Genomic DNA, 20,257 nt, shown 5'->3' with positions numbered 1-20,257 from the left:
TCGGTGTTGACCATCTGGTGATGTCCATGTGTAGAGTCTTCTCTTGTGTTGTTGGAAGAGGGTGTTTGCTATGACCAGTGCATTTTCTTGGCAAAACTCTATTAGTCTTTGCCCTGCTTCATTCTGTATTCCAAGGCCAAATTGCCTGTTACTCCAGGTGTTTCTTGACTTCCTACTTTTGCATTCCAGTCCCCTATAATGAAAACAACATCTTTTTTGGGTGTTAGTTCTAAAAGGTCTTGGAGGTCTTCATAGAACCGTTCAACTTCAGCTTCTTCAGCATTACTGGTTGGGGCATAGACTTGGATTACAGTGATATTGAATGGTTTGCCTTGGCAAATTGCAATAACATGATACAGTGTTATCAACTATATTCACCATGTTTTAATTAGATTCTCAGACCTTATTCATCTTACAGCTGAAACTTTGTACCTTTTTACCTATTTTATCCCTATTTCCCCCAACCTCCTAGCCCCTGGCAGTGATTTTTCTACTCTGTGTCTCTATTGTTGTTGTTGTTTAGTCTTAAGTTGTGTCTGACTCTTTGTGACCCCATGGACTGTAGCCCACCAGGCTTCTCTGTCCATGGGATTTTCCAGGCAAGAATACTGGAGTGGGTTCTCATTTCCTTCTCCAGAGTATCTTCCCAACCCAGGTATCAAATCTGAGTCTTCTGCATTGGCAGAGATTCTTTACTTCAGAGCCACAAGTGAAACATGTTTCTATTAGAATAACAATTTGATATGCAAAGCAGAAGAGCCAAGAAATGAATCTGGAGGGAGAGGTAAGGAAGGATCACAGAGGGTTTTAGAGTCTGAGTAAAGAGTTTCAGCCTTTTTCCAAAGCTATTAAATGACATGGTCACATTCGTGTTTTAAACAAGTTGTCCTTGCAACTGGCTGAAAGATGGATGCCTAGGGATAAGACTAGAGCCAGAGAGACCAGTGAGCAGGCCATTGGTATAGTTTAGACAGAAAAGCATAAGGGCCAAAGTAGCGCAGTGCTTCACGGTATGTTGACAGTGGAGATGGCAAAAGGGACAGATTTAAGAGAGGAGGAGTTTAAAATGATGGAGTGATTGGTAATGAACTAAGGATGACAGAGAGTAGTGAGAAAGAGCTGCTGAAAGGGAAAAATATGAGCCAGCTTCCTTTCGCGTGGGTTGCATTTAAGGCATCTGTGGGCAATTCACATGGAGATGTCCAACAGGCCGGGAGCACAGAGACAAAACTAAGCAGAGGGATGCTTTTAACTGTTATCACTACGTGGGTGTGTTAGAACCGAAAGAGTGGGGGAGAGCACCCAGGAACCGTGTCAAGTGAGTAGGACAGAATACAAAGGGTAGAACACTGTCACTTAAAGGGTGATCAGAATAAAGGGGTCCTTGAAAGAGAGTAGGAATCCTCACTACAGATGCAGGAGAAGATCCCTGAGAATGCCCTGTCCTAGAGACCAAGGGTGGAAGTTTCAACATGAAACCTGAAAAGCACCATAGGAGTTTGCATTTTAAAGCGACTGGAGACTTAAGTGAGAGTGTGAGGCAGAAGCTAAATTACAGCAGGTTGAGGGGTGATTGGGAGGCAAGGAGATCAAGATTGCCAATGTAACCCATTTTTCCAATAATTTTATAATAGGAAAACTCAAACATATACAGAAGTAGAAAACAAACTATAATAAATCTCAGGTAGCCATCACCCACCTTCAGTTATCAAGTCATGGCCAACCTGGTTTCATACATCTTCCCACTCATCTTTACCCACTGTGAAGCAAATATAACCACAATACCACTTTCATGCCTTAAAAACAAAATACCCAAAACTCAAAATAATTCCTTAACTCGTTAACTATACATGAACTCTTTTGTTGAGAAGTCTGGATTGTGGAGAGGAGATACAGTAGACAGTATCCAATGAGACATAAGGTCAAGGACAATGTCATATTTTTAAACTATTTTATAACATTTTAGGATGGGAACACCTTAAGCATGTTTACAGGAAAAAGGGAATCTGCCCTCCCTATGCTACCACCCATCCTTGGAATTACTTTAACCATGCCTGTGGAATTGCACTTCGCTGTTACGCCCTGGTCCTGTCTGGACAGATCCACCAAGACTGCCTATGGTATTCACTGGAGTACTGTCCACTGTATGTCCACTGTATGATTTAGCATCCCTTTCATCAAAGGACCCATGGAGAAAATTTATCTCAGCCATCCATGGGGAGAAAAAAAAAAGCTTTGCCTCTTATGGGTAACTCTTACACTATTTCTCTTACAGACTATGGATCTTATCATTGATGATGGTCTTTTCATTTTGGCTACTGAAAACCAAATCCACAGTCCACCTTTAGTCCGTCTGTAACACTTTTTGGCATGGATCTCTAGGCACCCTGTTGGTCTCATCTTGTTAGTGTTCCTTATTCTTTGTTGTGGTTCAGTCACTAAGTCGTATTTGACTCTTCTGTGATTCCATGGACTGCAGCCCTCCAGGCTCCTCTGTCCATGGGATTTGCCTGGCAAGAATACTGGAGTGGGTTGCCATTTCCTTTCCCAGAGGATCTTTCCAACCAAGGGATTAAACCGCATCTTCTGCATTGGCAGGCAGACTTTTTACTACTGAGTAACCTGGGAAGACTTTTCCTTATTCTAACCCTGTCTTTAGACATTATTGCATTGTTATTATCTTTATAAGCCACCTTAAAGCCTTTATAAGATGAAGTAAGATATAATAAAGAAACAAATCAATGTCTCTTCTAGCTCTGAAAAAGGACTGAAAAAGGACAGGTAGAGTGAAGGGAGAGGGGAGGGAAGACATGGGAGCCAGGGGAATTGACAGAGAAGGGCCTAGAGAAAACCTGGGGGGCAGCAGGGGCTGGGGCTGCTCACAAGGAGGGAGGCCTCAGAGCCTGAGTTGGAGGGAAGGGCTGAGGATGGATGTTGCAAAGGGCAAGGGGAAGTGGTACCTGTGCAGTCAGTGAAGCAGGAATGTGTTCCCACCACATCCAACCATCATCATGTCTTTTTTTAATGTTTATTTTTATTTATTTGGTTGCCCCAGTCTTGGTTGTGGCATGGGAACTCTTAGCTGTGGCATTTGGAATCTAGTTACCTAACCAGGGATCAAACTAGGCCCCCTGCATTGGGATGGCAGAGTCTTAGCCTTGGGACCACCAGGGAAGTCCCTTATCATATCTTAATTCAAAGAAAGATGTAACTGACAAAGCTCTTCCTTCTTTGCTGAATCTGATTTGAACATTTTTAAAGATTTGTTAAAGGCTTCTGTTTTAAAACAGCATTTTTAAATTTCTAACACCAAAGCAATGCTGAAGCTCCATCTCCCAATCCTTGTACATAGCACCTAGAATACAAATGCTTTCATAGATACATTTGTCTTGAGCTTTTAATAAACCACATTATTTATTGCACAGCCTCTAATCTCCACTTAGTAAACCATTCTATGAAATAACTGAACAATGAAAAAGAATCTTTCCTATTTGAACTCCATTCCCATTACCATACCTAAGATGATTTCAACTGAAGCTCTTTGTTCTTTGTCATAATATAGAATGCTTTCTGATCTATTTCGATTGAGGCATCGTTTCATTAGCTTAACCATGGAAACACTAGTAACCAAGATTAATAAAGCACCCACAGGCAGCCAAAAGAAGAGTTGTCCATAAGATGCACATCAAGAAAACATACCCAATATCTACCTAAAGAAACTAAAGACCTATATATAGAAAACTATAAAACACTGGTGAAAGAAATCAAAGAGGACACTAATAGATGGAGAAATATACCATGTTCATGGATTGGAAGAATCAATATAGTGAAAATGAGTATACTACCCAAAGCAATTTATAGATTCAATGCAATCCCTATCAAGCTACCAACGGTATTCTTCACAGAGCTAGAACAAATAATTTCACAATTTGTATGGAAATACAAAAAACCTCGAATAGCCAAAGCTAACTTGAGAAAGAAGAATGGAACTGGAGGAATCAACCTACCTGACTTCAGGCTCTATTACAAAGCCACAGTTATCAAGATAGTATGGTACTGGCACAAAGACAGAAATATTGATCAATGGAACAAAATAGAAAGCCCAGAGATAAATCCAAGCACATATGGACACCTTACCTTTGACAAAGGAGGCAAGAATATACAATGGATTAAAGACAATCTCTTTAACAAGCGGTGCTGGGAAAACTGGTCAACCATTTGTAAAAGAATGAAACTAGAACACTTTCTAACATGATACACAAAAATAAACTCAAAATGGATTAAAGATCTCAACGTAAGACCAGAAACTATAAATCTCCTAGAGGAGAACATAGGCAAAACACTCTCTGACATACATCACAGCAGGATCCTCTATGACCCACCTCCCAGAATATTGGAAATAAAAGCAAAAATAAACAAATGGGACCTAATTAAACTTAAAAGCTTCTGCACAACAAAGGAAACTATTAGCAAGGTGAAAAGGCAGCCTTCAGAATGGGAGAAAATAATAGCAAATGAAGCAACTGACAAACAACTAATCTCAAAAATATGCAAGCAACTCCTACAGCTCAACTCCAGAAAAATAAATGACCCAATCAAAAAATGGGCCAAAGAACTAAATAGACATTTCTCCAAAGAAGACATACAGATGGCTAACAAACACATGAAAAGATGCTCAACATCACTCATTATCAGAGAAATGCAAATCAAAACCACTATGAGGTACCATTTCATGCCAGTCAGAATGGCTGCCATCCAAAAGTCTACAAGCAATAAATGCTGGAGAGGGTGTGGAGAAAAGGGAACTCTCTTACACTATTGGTGGGAATGCAAACTAGTACAGCCACTATGGAGAGCAGTGTGGAGATTCCTTAAAAAACTGGAAATAGAACTGCCTTATGATCCTGCAATCCCACTGCTGGGCATACACACTGAGGAAACCAGAAGGGAAAGAGACACATGTACCCCAATGTTCATCGCAGCACTGTTTATAATAGCCAGGTCATGGAAGCAATCTAGATGTCCCTCAGCAGATGAATGGATAAGAAAGCTTTGGTACATATACACAATGGAGTATTACTCAGCCATTAAAAAGAATACATTTGAATCAGTTCTAATGAGATGGATGAAACTGGAACCTATTATACAGAGTGAAGTAAGCCAGAAAGAAAAACACTAATACAGTATACTAACGCATATATATGGAATTTAGAAAGATGGTAACAATAACCCTGTGTACGAGACAGCAAAAGAGACACTGATGTATAGATCAGTCTTATGGACTCTGTGGGAGAGGGAGAGGGTGGGGAGATTTGGGAGAATGGCATTGAAACATGTATAATATCATGTATGAAACGAGTCGCCAGTCCAGGTTCGATGCACGATACTGGATGCTTGGGGCTGGTGCACTGGGACGACCCAGAGGGATGGTATGGGGAGGGAGGAGGGAGGAGGGTTCAGGATGGGGAACAAAGGTATACCTGTGGCGGATTCATTTCGATATTTGGCAAAACTAATACAATATTGTAAAGTTTAAAAATAAAATAAAATTTTTAAAAAAAGAAAAAAAAAAGAAAACATACCCAAACCCTTAAATGAAAACATTATTAGATCTTCTTCAGGCAGTAGCAGACACTTAATGCTTGATAAACCTCACCTAACCAAATCAAAAAACCTCCATCTAGTCAAGGCTATGGTTTTTCCAGTAGTTATGTTTAGATGTGAGAGTTGGACTATAAAGAAAGCTGAGCACCAAAGAATTGATGCTTTTGAACTGTGGTTGGAGAAGACTCTTGAGAGTCCCTTGGACTGCCAGGAGATCCAACCAGTCCATCCTAAAGGAGATCAGTCCTGGGTGTTCATTGGAAGGACTGATATAGAAGGTGAAACTCCAAAACTTCGCCACCTGATGGGAAGAGCTCACTCATTTGAAAAGACCCTGATTCTGGGAAAGATTGAGGGTGGAAGGAGAAGGTGACAACAGAGGATGAGATGATTGGATGGCATCACTGAGTCAATGGACATGAGTTCAGGTAAACTCCAGGAGTTGGTGATGGACAGGGAGGCCTGGTATGCTGCGGTTCATGGGGTCACAAAGAGTTGGACATAGTTGAGTGACTGAACTGACCAAATGAAACCTAGAATATTCAAACTCAAGTCAAATTTGCTGAAAATAAATTTCTCTTTTAAGCAAATGAAAAATAAGATTCAGGCCCAGGCCACCGAAGCTAGCTTTAGGGAGAATGCTTTCTGCACATTTTACCATCATGAGTTCATTCCAAAATTCTTATTATTTTTTAGATACTTGGATTTATCTGTTAGCACATACTTTTAAGGCTCTGAGGAATGGAATACATGGAAATTAAAGACCTGAAGTCTCATAACTTCCTTTAATCCTGTGTTGGAAATCAAAGCAGCCAAGAGTAAAGCAGCAAAGACCCCTTTAAGGCATTGGAAAAAACCCTAACAAAATATTCATCCATAACAGCTAAAGGACCTGAAATTCTGGAGAAGAGAGGTTGCGCTGCTTAAGAAGTGAATCACTCAAGTGTGTTGTGAGGGGCGTCCACGTGGGGCTGTGCTCACAGTGTGCTGCTCATCTAAGAGCAGCTCTCAGTCTGGCAACCTTAAACCTGCTGACTGAAGTCCTTTTCAAAAATCACTGCTGTATTGGGCTTTCTGCCATGATTCAAATATGTCAAAACTTCCTCACATTGGTAGTGTTCTCAAGGAATAGGTCTGTGAAGTCAATTAAGTATCCTTAACAAAGAGGTTGTTGTTCAGTCTCTAAGTCATGTCCAACTCTTTGTGACCCCATGGATTGCAGCACGCCAGGCTTCCCTGTCCTTCACTATCTCCCGGAGCTTGTTCAGCCTCATGTCCATTGAGTCAGTGATGCCATCCAACCATCTCATTCTCTGTCATCCCCTCAATCATCCTGCCCTCAGTCTTTCCCAGCATCAGGGTCTTTTCCAATGAGTCGTCTCTTCACATCAGGTGGCCAAAGTATTGGAACTTCAGCTTCAGCATCAGTCCTTCTAATGAGTAGTCAGAGGTGATTTCCTCTAGGATTGACTGGTTTGATATCCTTGGTGTCCAAGGGTCTCTCAAGAGTCTTCTCCAGCACCACAGTTTGAAAGCATCAGTTCTTTGGCACTCAGCCTTCTTTATAGTCCAAATCTCACATCCAGTAGACAACTACTGGAAAAACCACAGCCTTGACTATATGGACCTTTGTTAGCAAAGTGATGTCTCTGCTTTTTAATACATTGTCTAACTCCAGTCTGTTATGTCCCCTGCATTGGCAAGTGGGTTCTTTACCCCTAGCATCACCTGGGAAACCCTAAGGAAGAGGGCTTCTTTCTACCTGGGAAGAGGAGAGGTATTCAAATTTCCATTAGAGTTCCTTCTGGGTAGGAACTGAGGACTTTAAGATTTATTCAGCTCTGTCAAATTACAACCATTTACCCAGAAATCATTCCAAAAGTTCTAAAAATGTTAGAAATAATACAATTACTTTTTTGCAATTATACATATATGTATCTAATGTGCACAAAGCATTTAGGATAGTACAGTACATTTGGAAGTATTCTTAGTAATATTAGTTCAAATTTTCAAAATATGTATTCAGGCAAGCAGACTGTGTCAAATTGTGGTTAAATATACTTCTAGATGGATGTTTTATTCAGTAATCCCTTCTTAGCCAACTATATTCAAATATTTTAACTTAACAAGAAAATACATAGTCTGATATATATATATATATATATAATATATATATATATATACATATATACTATTACATGCGTGTGCCATAAACAACCAAAAGTATCTCAAAATCTGAATCACTAACTTCAACAAAAATGTATTCTTGGAACATTGATTTTCACTTACTGTACAAAAAAAGGAGAGATGGAAATTCCCAAGGACGTGAATGTGCATTAAGTTTGTAATTGTAGAACTTGCTCAGGGATTTTTTCATATACTGACACAGGGTTACCGCTGATGCTTAGTTTTCACTGTCTAAGTGGTATGAGAGGTACAGACAGCTTCGTGTCCTTTTCTAACAAAATTCACATCGGATACAACAGTATTGAAAGGTGGGGACTGTAACTTTGGGCCACAATTTCTTTTTGCGACAGCCAGTGTAGACTGGGTCAGCAGAACCAAAGTGATAACATGAGGCTGGATATGCCTGTTATTTAACCAGAATTGCCATAATCCTTGGTCCAAACTAGTAGAGAGGCAACAGAAAGGCCTCTGGAGGATGGCTAGCTCTCTGGGCTCAGCAACCTCCCATGATGCTTCACTGCTTAAATCTCTCTCTTATCAGGGAAGGAGCAGGCAGGCAGGTTGCTGGGTGACTACAACCTCCGTCAGCCTGCCTCTGTCAACTTAGCATGAGGGTTTTTACTCATTTGATAAATCCCTAGTTAGCTTTGACAGTGATTCTGCAGTGCAGAAGGTTAAAAATAACAGTGTGCACCTCTAATGGGTCTGAAGAGTACATTTCCTTTGCCCATGAATAAACACTCCTGCACACGTGTCTCTACCCTGATAGATTCTCAGGCAAATTCCTGGCTCCCTCCAAGGCAGCTGCTTGACTTTGAGGACACTCACAATTTGAAACAATAAATCTGACATGAGACGTAGAGCCCATTGTATTAAATATCATTTTCCTAAATTTCTCATTTCAGCTCTGTTCAAATGACCTCTTATTATTTTGATTTAAATGTCAAAATACCACTTCAAAAGTGGCCACAAAGAAAAAAAGAGAAACATCATCTTGTTTTATTGTTTGAAGTTCTATATTTACCTGATCACACTAAAGAGAAGGGGTTTGTTTTGCAAAAGGCTTGCTTTGAAAAACTACATTAAATCTTTCAAGTCGTGGGGCCCGTTTTGGTCTTTCCATGTTAGACACACCCCAAGAAGTCTGGATGTTAGCTGCCATCTTCTGCAATCCTGTGCCCAGCCTCTTATTTTTTGTAGCAACAGGAAGTGACAAGCGTTCTCCTGTACCCCTGAGCAACCCAAGCACCTTTTCAAGAGGCCTTAATTATATCAGAGCCCTCAGATATTAGTTATTGGCCAGGGAGACTGTGGAGTTGGTGGTTTTGTAGGTATCCAAAAGATACTCTTTAAACCTTTATCACTTTATTTTTAATTTATTTATTTATTTATTTATTTGGCTGCACGAGGTCTTCGTTGCCATGCAGGCTTTCTCTAGTTGCAGCAAGTGGAGGCTACTCTTCACTGCATTCTCATTGCAGTGGCTTCTCTTGTGGAGCACAGGCTCTAGAGCGTGGGCTTCAGTAGTTGTGGAGCACGGGCTTTAGTTTTCTGCAGCATGTGGATCTTCCTGGAGCAGGGATTGAACCCATCTCCCCTGCTTTGGCAGGCAGATTCTTAACCATTGGACCACCAGGGAAGTCCTCAATAGGTATTTTAAAAACTGTTTCTTTTTAGCCCTTGAGATTAAATTAAGAATACATCCCAATTCTGACATGTAGATGTGACTTGTAGAAATAATGCGTGCTCTCCCTCCTTTCAGAACCAACTAGCCTGCTGAGCTTAATACAAACTCTTCTCTCTCCCCCACGTATACTCCTCCTCCCTTTCAAAAATAGCCTAATACTTGCCACAACCTTTCTCATTCTCTCTTTTTCTACACTGATAATTTATATTGTGCCATAAATGGTTTGTTTTTGGTTTTTTGTGGGATTTGACAATGTCTGCAAATGGCACCCAAAACAATATTGGGAGGCAAGTGAGGGCAGTCCTACCATCTGATTGGTTTTATCAACTTTCTCTCAAAAAACCCAGTTCCCCCTATCCTTTCATTTGCCCTCCATCTACTCAACATCCTCATCTCATCATTAAATGACTATAGTAGTCATCCCTTCCAACATGTTAATTGTTAGGTGGCAGCTTGGAGGTGTAGTAACATTTTAAAGGACACTCTTAAAGGAGAGAAGGGAGTGACCTTCAGACAGACTCTATTATTTCTTCCAACCATATGTAGTCAGTGGTGCTTTAGAAATCATCTCTAAAAGTTTGCCAGTCATTGACAGAGTCCTTTTTATATTGTCTACTCTTCAAAGCTTTTCCACATATATTATTCCTTTTGAACTTCCAAACACCCTTGTAAAACAAGTTGAGTATTGTTGTCACGCTTAGTTTCTCATACATCATACTTAGTTTCTCAAGTATGATGCTAAGCCACAGGGAGGTTAACTGACTCTCCAAAGTTCACACAGCTAATTAGCATTAGCCTGGGCAGCAGTCATCCTGGTTCTGCAAGCTCCTGAAATAAATTATCCACCTTACCACAGAGGTAATTCTCAAATTCCATCCTCTGGACACTAATGGCTGCATGGCACTTTTCATGAATGTCCTCCGGTCTCTAATTACCTGCCTATCTCAGTCCGAGTGAATTCCAGAACATAAGATTAGATTTTCAGCTGACCTTCTCTAACATATAGCAATATAATGAGGGTGCTTACATTCTATGACATAATGTTTCTGCTATAATTGTTTTGGGGCATTTTAAGTGGTTTTATATCTGGGCCTCAGGACTGTACTTATCCTGTACTAAAGGTACATTTAAAAAATCAAATGAGGAGAATAAAGTCTAAAAGGACTTAAAAGGTGCTTGGGAATAAAGAATCTTTAATATATTAAATTCTGCATTTGTTTTTATGTGATTGGCTGCCCTGGGTTTTAGTTACAGCATGCAGACTCTCAGTTGTGGGATCTAGTTCCCTGACCAGGGATTGAAGCCAGGCCCCCTACCCTGGAAGCACAGAGTCTTTGCCACAGGCAAGTCCCTATTCTGCATATTTTAATCATTAAACCATTTTGTTCTCAAACCACAGTTTCCGTTGTCATACTGGGAACCATGACTGTCAGAGAAAGGAGATGGGCCTTGGGGGTTGGTAATGAAATCTTCCATCACAAAAACATTTGGAAGAAAGGTCATTAAGCCCATTATGCAGGGGAGTTTCACTTTGGCTCTTTGATAACATGGAAAGCAGGAGGGCTTCCTTCGTCACTCCAGCATGCGGTTCGTAAAACTGCCCCCTGGTCACAGACCACCAAGTGTTCTTCCAAAGACCCACTAAGAGGTCTTTCTGACTAATGGTATGGGAAATTCCCACCTCAGGTTTCTTATCCAAAGCATTTTTGGGTGAGAACACTCAACAGTGCTGCTCTCCATGTAGCTTTTCCCACTGGGACATGACCACCAAATGACACGACTCTAGATAGGCCTTCCATTCGCAGAGACAACCCACAGCTGCCCACTGCCCCTGGGGTAAAGTCCTAATCCTTCTACTTGGTATATATGACTCTTCATAACACAGTCCAGGACTACCAGTTTTATGCCTGACACTATTCTGTGTTTGACACAAATCCAAGTATTTCCTATTCACAAACACCTAAAGTTCCCTGCTGTCTCATTTGCTCAAGTCACTTTTTCCACCTGGAATATTCTTTCCCTTCTCTGTTTATCTGATTCCAGTGCAGTGTCAAAGACCAACTCAACTTACTCTAGGAACTTCCTTGGCAGTACAGTGGTTTAAAATCTGCCTTGCAATGCAGCAGATGCAGGTTCGATCCCTGGTCAGGGAACTAAAATCCCACATGCAATGGGGAAACTAAGCCTGTGCGCCACTACTGAGCCTGTGTGCCGCAGCAAAGAAGCCAAGTGATGCAACTAAGACCCAACACAACCAAATAAATATTTTTTTAATGTGATTTGTCCCCAATTTAGCTATTTATAAGCATGTCTTCTTCCTCCTTTTAGATTTTGTCATATAGAGTTTAAGGCAACAAATGTGTTTGTGGTAGATGCTCAATGCATTCAGTTAGGGATGTGGATGAATCTCATGTGTCCATACCACAGTCTCAGAGGCAGGAAGGTGCAATAGGACCTCATGGGTAATCCTGCCCAATGTCAGCGGGATAATCAGTGGAACAGCAGCAAGAACACTGACCTTTCTGGCATTTACTCTTTGCAACTGATTTGGTTTTCTCCAGTGTATGGCCCAAGACCTTAATCCTTTACCTCAGTTGAGTATATACATCCACTACATCAGTGCGTAATTAGAAAGGTTTTTCTATAGGGTTCATGAAGTTTTGAAGTAATAATAATATTAACATTTTTTCCTAGAAGATTTTGCCATTCTTACAAGGTTGTGTGGCTTGGAAATAGTTAAGGGGAAAAGAAGAAGTAGTTAAAGAAGATAGGCTTCCCTGGTGGCTCAGATGGTAAAGAATCTGCCAGCAATGCAGGAGGCCTGAGTTCAATCCTTTGCTCAGGAAGATCCCCTGGAGAAGGGAATGGAAACCCACTCCAGAATTCTCGCCTGGGAAATCCCACGGACAGTGGAGCCTGGGGGGCTACAGTCCATGGGGTGGCAAACAGTCAGATATGACTGCGTGACTAACATTTTCACTTTAAGGAAAACAAATCCCAAATAAAAAGTCAAGCTCCCACATGGAGGACAGAGGCCTGTCTTATAAAGAGACGTTGTCAGGCACACCTCGGTTCCCAGAGCACGTCCAGCATGGCAATCTTAGGGATCCACTGCTCCCATGTCCTCTGTAACTAAATGGGTTCCTGGAGTATGACTGGAGATCTGACCTAATGAAATGCACCAAGTAGTGTCACCAAGGCTGCTGAAGCATGAACCTGGCGTTTCTCAAGTCAGTGTAACAGAATCTGAGCTGTGCAGGCTGGAGGCTGGGCCAGAAGGCTATCTGGTAGCCAAGCACACTGCCACGGCTTTAGAATAACAGTACAAGGTGGTAATCGGATGCCATCCCACCACATTTAGCCAGTTAATCATCTCAATCGTCCATCTTTTATTCATTAACACGGAGGAATGACGTTGTCTTTGTCCACTCACTTTGCCCTTTCAGGTTACCAATATTATGCTGTTCCAATTTTTTCCTCCATGTCTCATAAAATGCACCCAGTTTTAGCATCTTGTCACTCAGCAGACGTCAGTGCAACACTGGAATGGGATGGCCAGGTCACTGTTGCTCCCAGCGTCAGCAGGAGCATCTGTATAAGGGCAAGTCTTTAAGCCGTTCTTCTTGGAGCTTTCTTAAAACTGCATGTTCACAGTGATGTGAGACAAATAACCGCATGATCCAAGACAGGAGCCTACCTTACTAAAGAGTATCCCTTACTGTTATCTCAATCATCCATTTATTTCAGCCTTGAAGGAGAAGGTTAAAAATGGTAGGATTATTTGTGCATACATGTGTGCGTGATCAGTCGTTTACGCACTCAGTCATGTCTGACTCTTTGTGAGCCCATGGACTGTAGCCCTCCAGCCTCCTCTATCCATGGAATTCTTCAGGCCAGAATACTGGAGTGGGATTCCATTTCTTCTTCCAGGGGATCTTACAGACCCAGGGATTTGAACCTGCATCTCTTGTGCCTCCTGCATTCTGCATTGGCAGGCTGATTCTTGATCACTAGCGCCTCCAGGGAAGCCCAGGATTATTTATTTTATGTCTCAAGGTTAAAAATTCAACAGAGTATTCTTCAAAATACCAAATCAATCAGACTTAATCACCAGTGGAGCCCAACCACATTGCAAGTCCATACCACCTCCAGGGATGCACTCCTTCCACAAATACAGAAACACAAAGAATGGGCAAGGAATCATATCAAAGACCTCTGTGCAAAGAATATATTGTACATATTATTTTATCCCTGGGTTCTACCTCAACATTTGACACCTATGTAGCAGACTTCATATAAAAGGGATTAAGAAAAAAGGCTTTGGCGCTGACAGTATTTACAACTTTTTTAAGGGGACACATGTTTGAGAGAGAGGACCATTTTAACAATTATTTGTTGCTGTCATGTTGCAAATGTCTTTTTCCTTAACTTTATTTCAAATTCCATAGTTGAAGTTTTTGATGGAAAACAAGACGCAAGGGGTTCTGTCTGTGGAAATAAAAAGGAGTGCACATGAGGGGCAGAGTGTGTTTTCTTTGGCAGTTCCTGTGCTACCATTTTGTCTTTGTTTTTAGTGCTGGAGGGCAGCACATTGGCAAGTAAGGCTCTAGTTAGCTTCATACTGTATTTACAGCCAGTTCAGTTCAGTTCAGTCACTCAGTCGTGTCCGACTCTCTGCGACCCCATGAATGGCAGCAAGCCAGGCCTCCCCGTCCATCACCAACTCCCAGAGTTCACTCAGACTCACGTCCATCGAGTCGGTGATGCCATCCAGCCATCAACTATGGGTTAAAATGTCTGTGATGCATACAGAATTAGCACTCAACTTCTCTTAAGAATGAAAGCTTAATGTCTAATTTCAAACATTCCCTGAATATACTTCCTCTGTCTAATCATACATTAACTGCCAGCAACTTTTATAAAGTATACACAAATGGATTATTAGGAGAAAAAACAAAGGTTTTGGAATCAGATATTCTGGGTTCAGCCCTCACTAGTTGTATATAGCCTTAACGAATCTCTAGGGCCTCAGTTTCCTTACCTGCAGAACGTGAATAAAAACGGCACAAGCATACTGTGATAATTGCTTGAATTAGTACATGGGAGGTGCATGGTCAGTAAATGTTAGCTGTTGTTTGGATTGTCTTGAATTTAGCTAGGATCCATTGTTTTGGGGGTTTATATATACCCTGGGAAAACATGGCTTTAGTTCACCTGTAACAAAAGAGAAAGAACACATATTATATCTTTTTTTTTTAATGTCCAAGTCTCTAGATCCTTGATTCTCCAAGTCTGGGCGGGGACCTCTGGAAAATTCCCAAGAATCAAGACCCCGAGATCCAAGCCCTTAAGGTCAAAACTATTTTCATAATAACAATAAACTGTTATGTGCCCTTTTCACTCTTGTTTTTTTGTGAGTATACAATGGAATTTTCCAGAGGCTACATGCTATGTGATGATGTCATCACTGAGTTCATGAAATGTGCGCTTGGACATTCTTGTGCTTTTTTATAGTCCTCAGTCATCGTTTCCAACACTGTAAATAGCAGTAGCCATAACCACATAAACCAATCTCTCCAGGGTACTCAGTAACTTTTAAAAAATTTGTAGAAGACCCAAAAGTTTGAGAACCTCTGCTAGATTATCTCACGTTAAAGTACCCTACTCCCTCCTCCATTTCAAAATCTATAATGTGCAAATATCACACTTGGTCCTTAATTTTGAGACTCTGCTTGGCCTTTGACCCCCAAGGTCAACCCCCTGAAGCTGCTCTGCCTGCCTTTTGTCCTCATGTGTTTCAGGTTGTCTGGGTCCGATCTGCCGGGTGACGAGTGGCTGTGGGATTTTGAGAAGCACGGTCATCGCCGTTCGGTGATTAGAAGAGTCAAGAGGTTCCTAAGCGCTCACGAACACGCCGCCTCAAGCCCCAGGAGGAGAAGCTACGGGAGGCAGGCCAGCGACAGCTCCATGTTCTTCCCCCCGAGCGACCTCAGCCCAACCAGGGATCTGCTGGATGTGCCTCCTACAAGCCCTCACCGTGCCTCGGCCCCTCGGAAGCACCCCCAGTCTCCAAAGGGGAGCCCCAAGCTGCACTCCAGCCTGGGAGAGCTGTCCACCATCCAAGAGACCAGCCTGAGTCCACAGTCCAGTGTGAGGGGCTCCCCCACCAAAATGCCGCAGGTCGCCGAGGTGTTGGTCACAGCCACCAAAGCACTAGCACCTGCGGCAGAGCACGACCGCCGTGACTCCACGGCCTCCATCCAGAGCTCCGACTTTACAGGGCTTCAGCCCAGCAGGCCTGGGCAGCAGGAGGACCCTGTGGGGTCAGTCCCGTTCTCCTTCGAGAAAGGCATGCCTCCTAGGGACCCTCGTCCCCAGACTGTTCCAGCCAAAGCTGAGAAAAACAGCCTCAAGTCTGCCTCTGAGGAGGACCCTCATGAGAAGGACAAGTCCCCCCAAAAGTGGAGGCTCCCAGACTCCAGCCACACCTCCCTGGCAGGCCTAAGTCTGGATCCCATGAACCCTGAGCCACTTCCTTTACTGGACCCAGAAACATCCTCAGAGACCAGTGGAATCACGTTTGCCGCGGATTCTCGAGTCTCTCCTGATGTGCTGTATTTAATAGAAAACCTGGACACCAAAGAAACAGATATTGTAGAGTTCAACAATGAGCAGACGGAGGAGTCTCCCAAGGGAAGGCCAGAACGTTCTAGGACCTGGTTCTAGCCTAGATTCTTACTTCCCCAAAAGTTCAAGCAGTAGTTCCAGAACATACCTGGGGGCTGGTCAATTTTTTTTGAAATGATCATACTGTGTAAGCTACTTAAAACTTTGAAGGGCATTACAATACTGACATTACGGGAAGATCAAACACATTCATGCTATCTACCACAAAGTGACTTTCATGGAAGTTACACAGACCACAGTGATGTACCTTAAACAAATAAGGAATCATACAAATTCATATACTGTTGTAAATTATAAATTCATAGATTGTTATAAATTATAAATTCATAGATTGTTAAGCTGTGAAAAAGGCTTTATAGATCACAGTCCGATCCCCTAGTTTTGCCAAAAGGGAGACGAATGATTCTCTCTTCCCTTCTTTTCCCCCCTTTCTTCTTTTCTTCAGTTATAAAGACTGGGAGATGGATCATATGATGCTTCAAAAGCCCCTTCCTAATGCTCATTTCCCTGTGTAAGGCCTTCTAACCATCTCACTCCGCTTTCTATAACTATCTTAATTTCCTAATTCTTAAGTTTCATCAGCATCAGAAAGCTCCATCTCCCTTCAATTTTCTTTTCAATTTTCAGGACTTTATTTTCCTCTCATCTGCCTTTATTTCCTCATCCTTTTGTCCTCTCTTACCCCTAGTCTTTCTCCCTCTCCAGTTGACTCTATTCCCTCCCCTGCTTTCAGGTTGTAACCTTTTCTCAGCCGACTCTGTTGCTTACTTCCTGCCATGATTTTCAAGGAGGTTTTGGCAAAGTTTCCAATGGAGCAATTAATAAGTGTCAGTAAATCCAGCCTGACTTCACCCAGCCTCGCAGGAAGGGGCGTGGGAACTTGCTGTGTCTCCACCGTGGCCATCTCCTTCCACAAGCACTCTTAGGTCCTGAACACTGGAGGAGCAATGAGGCCATGAAAGCTGCATAACCAAATGCTTCAGAAGCAAATGACAAGGTTTGAAACTGTTCCACTCAGACTCTTTAAGTAAAAATCCCCATTATGTCACAACACGGGACCAGCTACTGTGTCTGGCAGGTTGTCTGGGATGAAGTAGGGTATTGGAGCTGGGAGGTTAAGGGAGTCCAGGATCACAATGGGAGGAGACGCTGACTAACTTCCTCCAAGGAGTTCTTAGTCTTATCTGCTGGGGGCTCCCAACTTTGCCCAGAAGGCCATGTCTAAAGAATGCTGCTCTATTTCTGTCATATGATGAAGCTCGACTGCAAGCTTAAGAAACAAAATAATCCTAATTGCTACCACTTATTGAGTGTTCACAACAGCATGTAAAGTTCACAGATAATCCTACTAATCCTCACAGGAATCCCATGAATTGATATACTATTATCTCTATTTTTTTTTTTGGACCTTGGCTATGGCAGTCACATTTATTTTTTAGTTTTTTAACTTATTTATTTTTCAATTGAATGATAATTGCTTTACAAAATTTTTTTGTTTTCTGTCAAACATCAACATGAATCAGCCATAGGTTCTATTTTTTACCTATTTTAATCTACTTTTTAAAGGAGTCTTTCATTTCTTAATGTTAGTTGTTATTGTTATTCTCTTATTGAAATAATATACCTTAGACCAATGCTTATTTGCTTTCTGTTTTGTTTTGTTTTGTTTTGTTTTTTTTGACTGCATGTCATGTGGGATCTTAGTTCCTGGACCAGGGATTGACCCCCAACCCCCTGCAGTTAAAACCATGGAGTCTTAACCACTGGAACACCAGGGAAGTCCCTATCTCCATTTTAAAGATGAAAAAAACAGAGGCTTTAGAGAAATAATTTGACTAAAATTACCAAACCAGGAAATGGCAGGACTCAGATTCAAGCCCAGGTTTCTCTGACTCAGAGCTCACCTTCTGGTCCAGCATGCTTCATCCCTGTGCTACGTTGTCTGCAGGGCCCTGAATCTGCCAGGACTTTGTCCAGAATTCTGGAGGATGCCCCACGGGAGCCGGGCATAAGACTCTCCAGGCTCGGAGGCCTGTCCCGGTCCTCTCCATTGAAGTCTACCTTGACTTTTTATGTATGCACACAGGAGGGCAGTGTTCCAGCATGAAGCCTAGCCATGGTCCTCTTCATTTCTGAGGACACAAGAAAATTAACAGAACCCTCGCCTCCCTTCCCCAGCTTCTCCCAACAAGCAATGTTATATATAGCACGTTTTGACAAGACATGGCCACCCAATGGGCCACCCCAGCTGCGTGACAGCAATGACATTTACTTGAACTAACTTTTTGCGAAGGGCTAAAAGGTCATAAGAAGACTCTTGAGAGTCCCTTGGACTGCAAGGAGATCCAACCAGTCCATTCTGAAGGAGATCAGCCCTGGGATTTCTTTGGAAGGAATGATGCTAAAGCTGAAACTCCAGTACTTTGGCCACCTCATGCGAAGAGTTGACTCATTGGAAAAGACTCTGATGCTGGGAGGGGTTGGGGGCAGGAGGAGAAGGGGACGACAGAGGATGAGATGGCTGGATGGCATCACTGACTCGATGGACGTGAGTCTGAGTGAACTCCGGGAGTTTGTGATGGACAGGGAGGCCTGGCGTGCTGCGAGTCATGGGGTCGCAAAGAGTTGGACACGACTGAGTGACTGAACTGAACTGAAAAGGTCATAATATTGGAACAAATGGTATCCATTGATGGTTCTCTATATTGGTAAACAGTGTTACACCTAGGAAAAGTACCCACATTCCTGAAGCATTATCTACAGACTATGAAGTCAGACCCCAATGCAACACGGGTATAACACAGGAACCCTAACCTTTCCCACACTCTTTTCTTTAAAATACTTACTTATTTGGCTGTGTCCGGTCTTAGGTGCAGCATACGGGCTTCTCTAGTTGCAGAGCATAGGCTTCTCTCTAGTTGTGGCACGTGGGCTTAGATGCCCCATGGCACATGCAATTTTAGTTCTCCAACCACGGATGGAACCCAAGTACCTTGCTTTGAAAGACAGGTTCTTGCCACGGGACCACAAGGGATGTCCCTCTTCCAATCTCTAAATGCTATTTTCTTGGATGTTTCTATTTAAATCTTCTATTCTCTTCTCTTTGACTTTATCTATTGCTCAAATTCAAATAAGCTTCTACTTAGCTGCTTTTGAAATATAATCAATTTCTGTCCCTAAATCCAAGGTGATAAATTATACACAACTAGAATCATACATTTTGTGGAGGACTAGGAGGGTTCGTTTATTTCTGCCTCCCTCCAACCTTTATACACCTTTATCCAAAGAATTATTTAACTTCCTCAGTATTTCATCAAAATTTCCTCCTTGCACTGAAAACTGAATAATGGCTCATTCAATGAGTCCATGTGGTTGAATTCAGCTATAAATTCCAGCCAACAGTTGCCTAGACCAGATGAAGAAATTCTCTATAAACTATAAGGTGAGTTTATAGAGACAGACTGAAGTGGCAAAAACAAAATAATTTCTTCTCCTGTGCCTGATTTTATTGTCCGCCTAGCCCATTTTCACCTAAATTCTGGAAACTTCCACTTGCTGGATGAATGCTCACAACAACCAGCCGCTTAGTCATTTGGGCTTATCGTTTCCAAGAACAGGCTCAGCTCTGTTCTGCATTAAATGTAATCCGCAAGCCAGTGGTGCAATGAGGCCAAGCCCTACTTACTGCATTCTCCTTCTGTTCTCCAGAAATGACAACTCTGCCCTGGTCCTGGGGTCCACAGGTCAGTAAAGATAAAGGCCCAGGAGCTTTTTCTCTGTCATCTAAGAATTTAGGGATAACTGCCCACTCTAAAACAAAGAAGGCTGTTCTCTCCCCTCTGTAATGGTCCTATTTCTTGGGTCACGCCTCCACTCCTCCAGGCATCCACTGCAGTCCAGTTCAGCTAAACTCCGGAAAATATATTTTAAATAGAAGGGAGAAATATATAATTTATCATTAGTCTAAAGAAAAAATTCACTTAACCTTCATACACCGCTCTTTTTTAGTGTTTCCCCCTCTACCTTCCTGCTTCTCCGGAGAAACTGATTCAGTCCTCAGTATCATTCTGAGACCTTCCTATCACAAACTCT

General features: G+C 42.1%; 1 protein-coding gene across 11 annotated transcripts in view; it reads left to right on the top strand.

Annotated features, from left to right (window-relative positions):
* The window catches only part of BEST3 (bestrophin 3), a 55,948-nt gene extending 38,149 nt beyond the window's left edge, over window positions 1-17,799 (top strand). For all 11 annotated transcript variants that reach the window (XM_070370588.1, XM_070370587.1, XM_070370586.1 and 8 more), the window contains one exon: window positions 15,280-17,799. In XM_070370588.1, coding sequence (XP_070226689.1) covers window positions 15,280-16,204 — 925 coding nt within the window. In that variant the 3' untranslated portion in view covers window positions 16,205-17,799. The remainder of the gene's footprint in view (window positions 1-15,279) is intronic.
* The last annotated feature ends 2,458 nt before the right edge of the window (window positions 17,800-20,257 follow it).

This window comes from Bos mutus, chromosome 5 (assembly GCF_027580195.1).
Source record: "Bos mutus isolate GX-2022 chromosome 5, NWIPB_WYAK_1.1, whole genome shotgun sequence".
In the NCBI taxonomy this organism is placed as follows: domain Eukaryota; kingdom Metazoa; phylum Chordata; class Mammalia; order Artiodactyla; family Bovidae; genus Bos; species Bos mutus.
The sequence above is the reverse complement of the archived record's forward strand: the minus strand, read 5'-3'. Positions and strand labels throughout refer to the sequence as shown.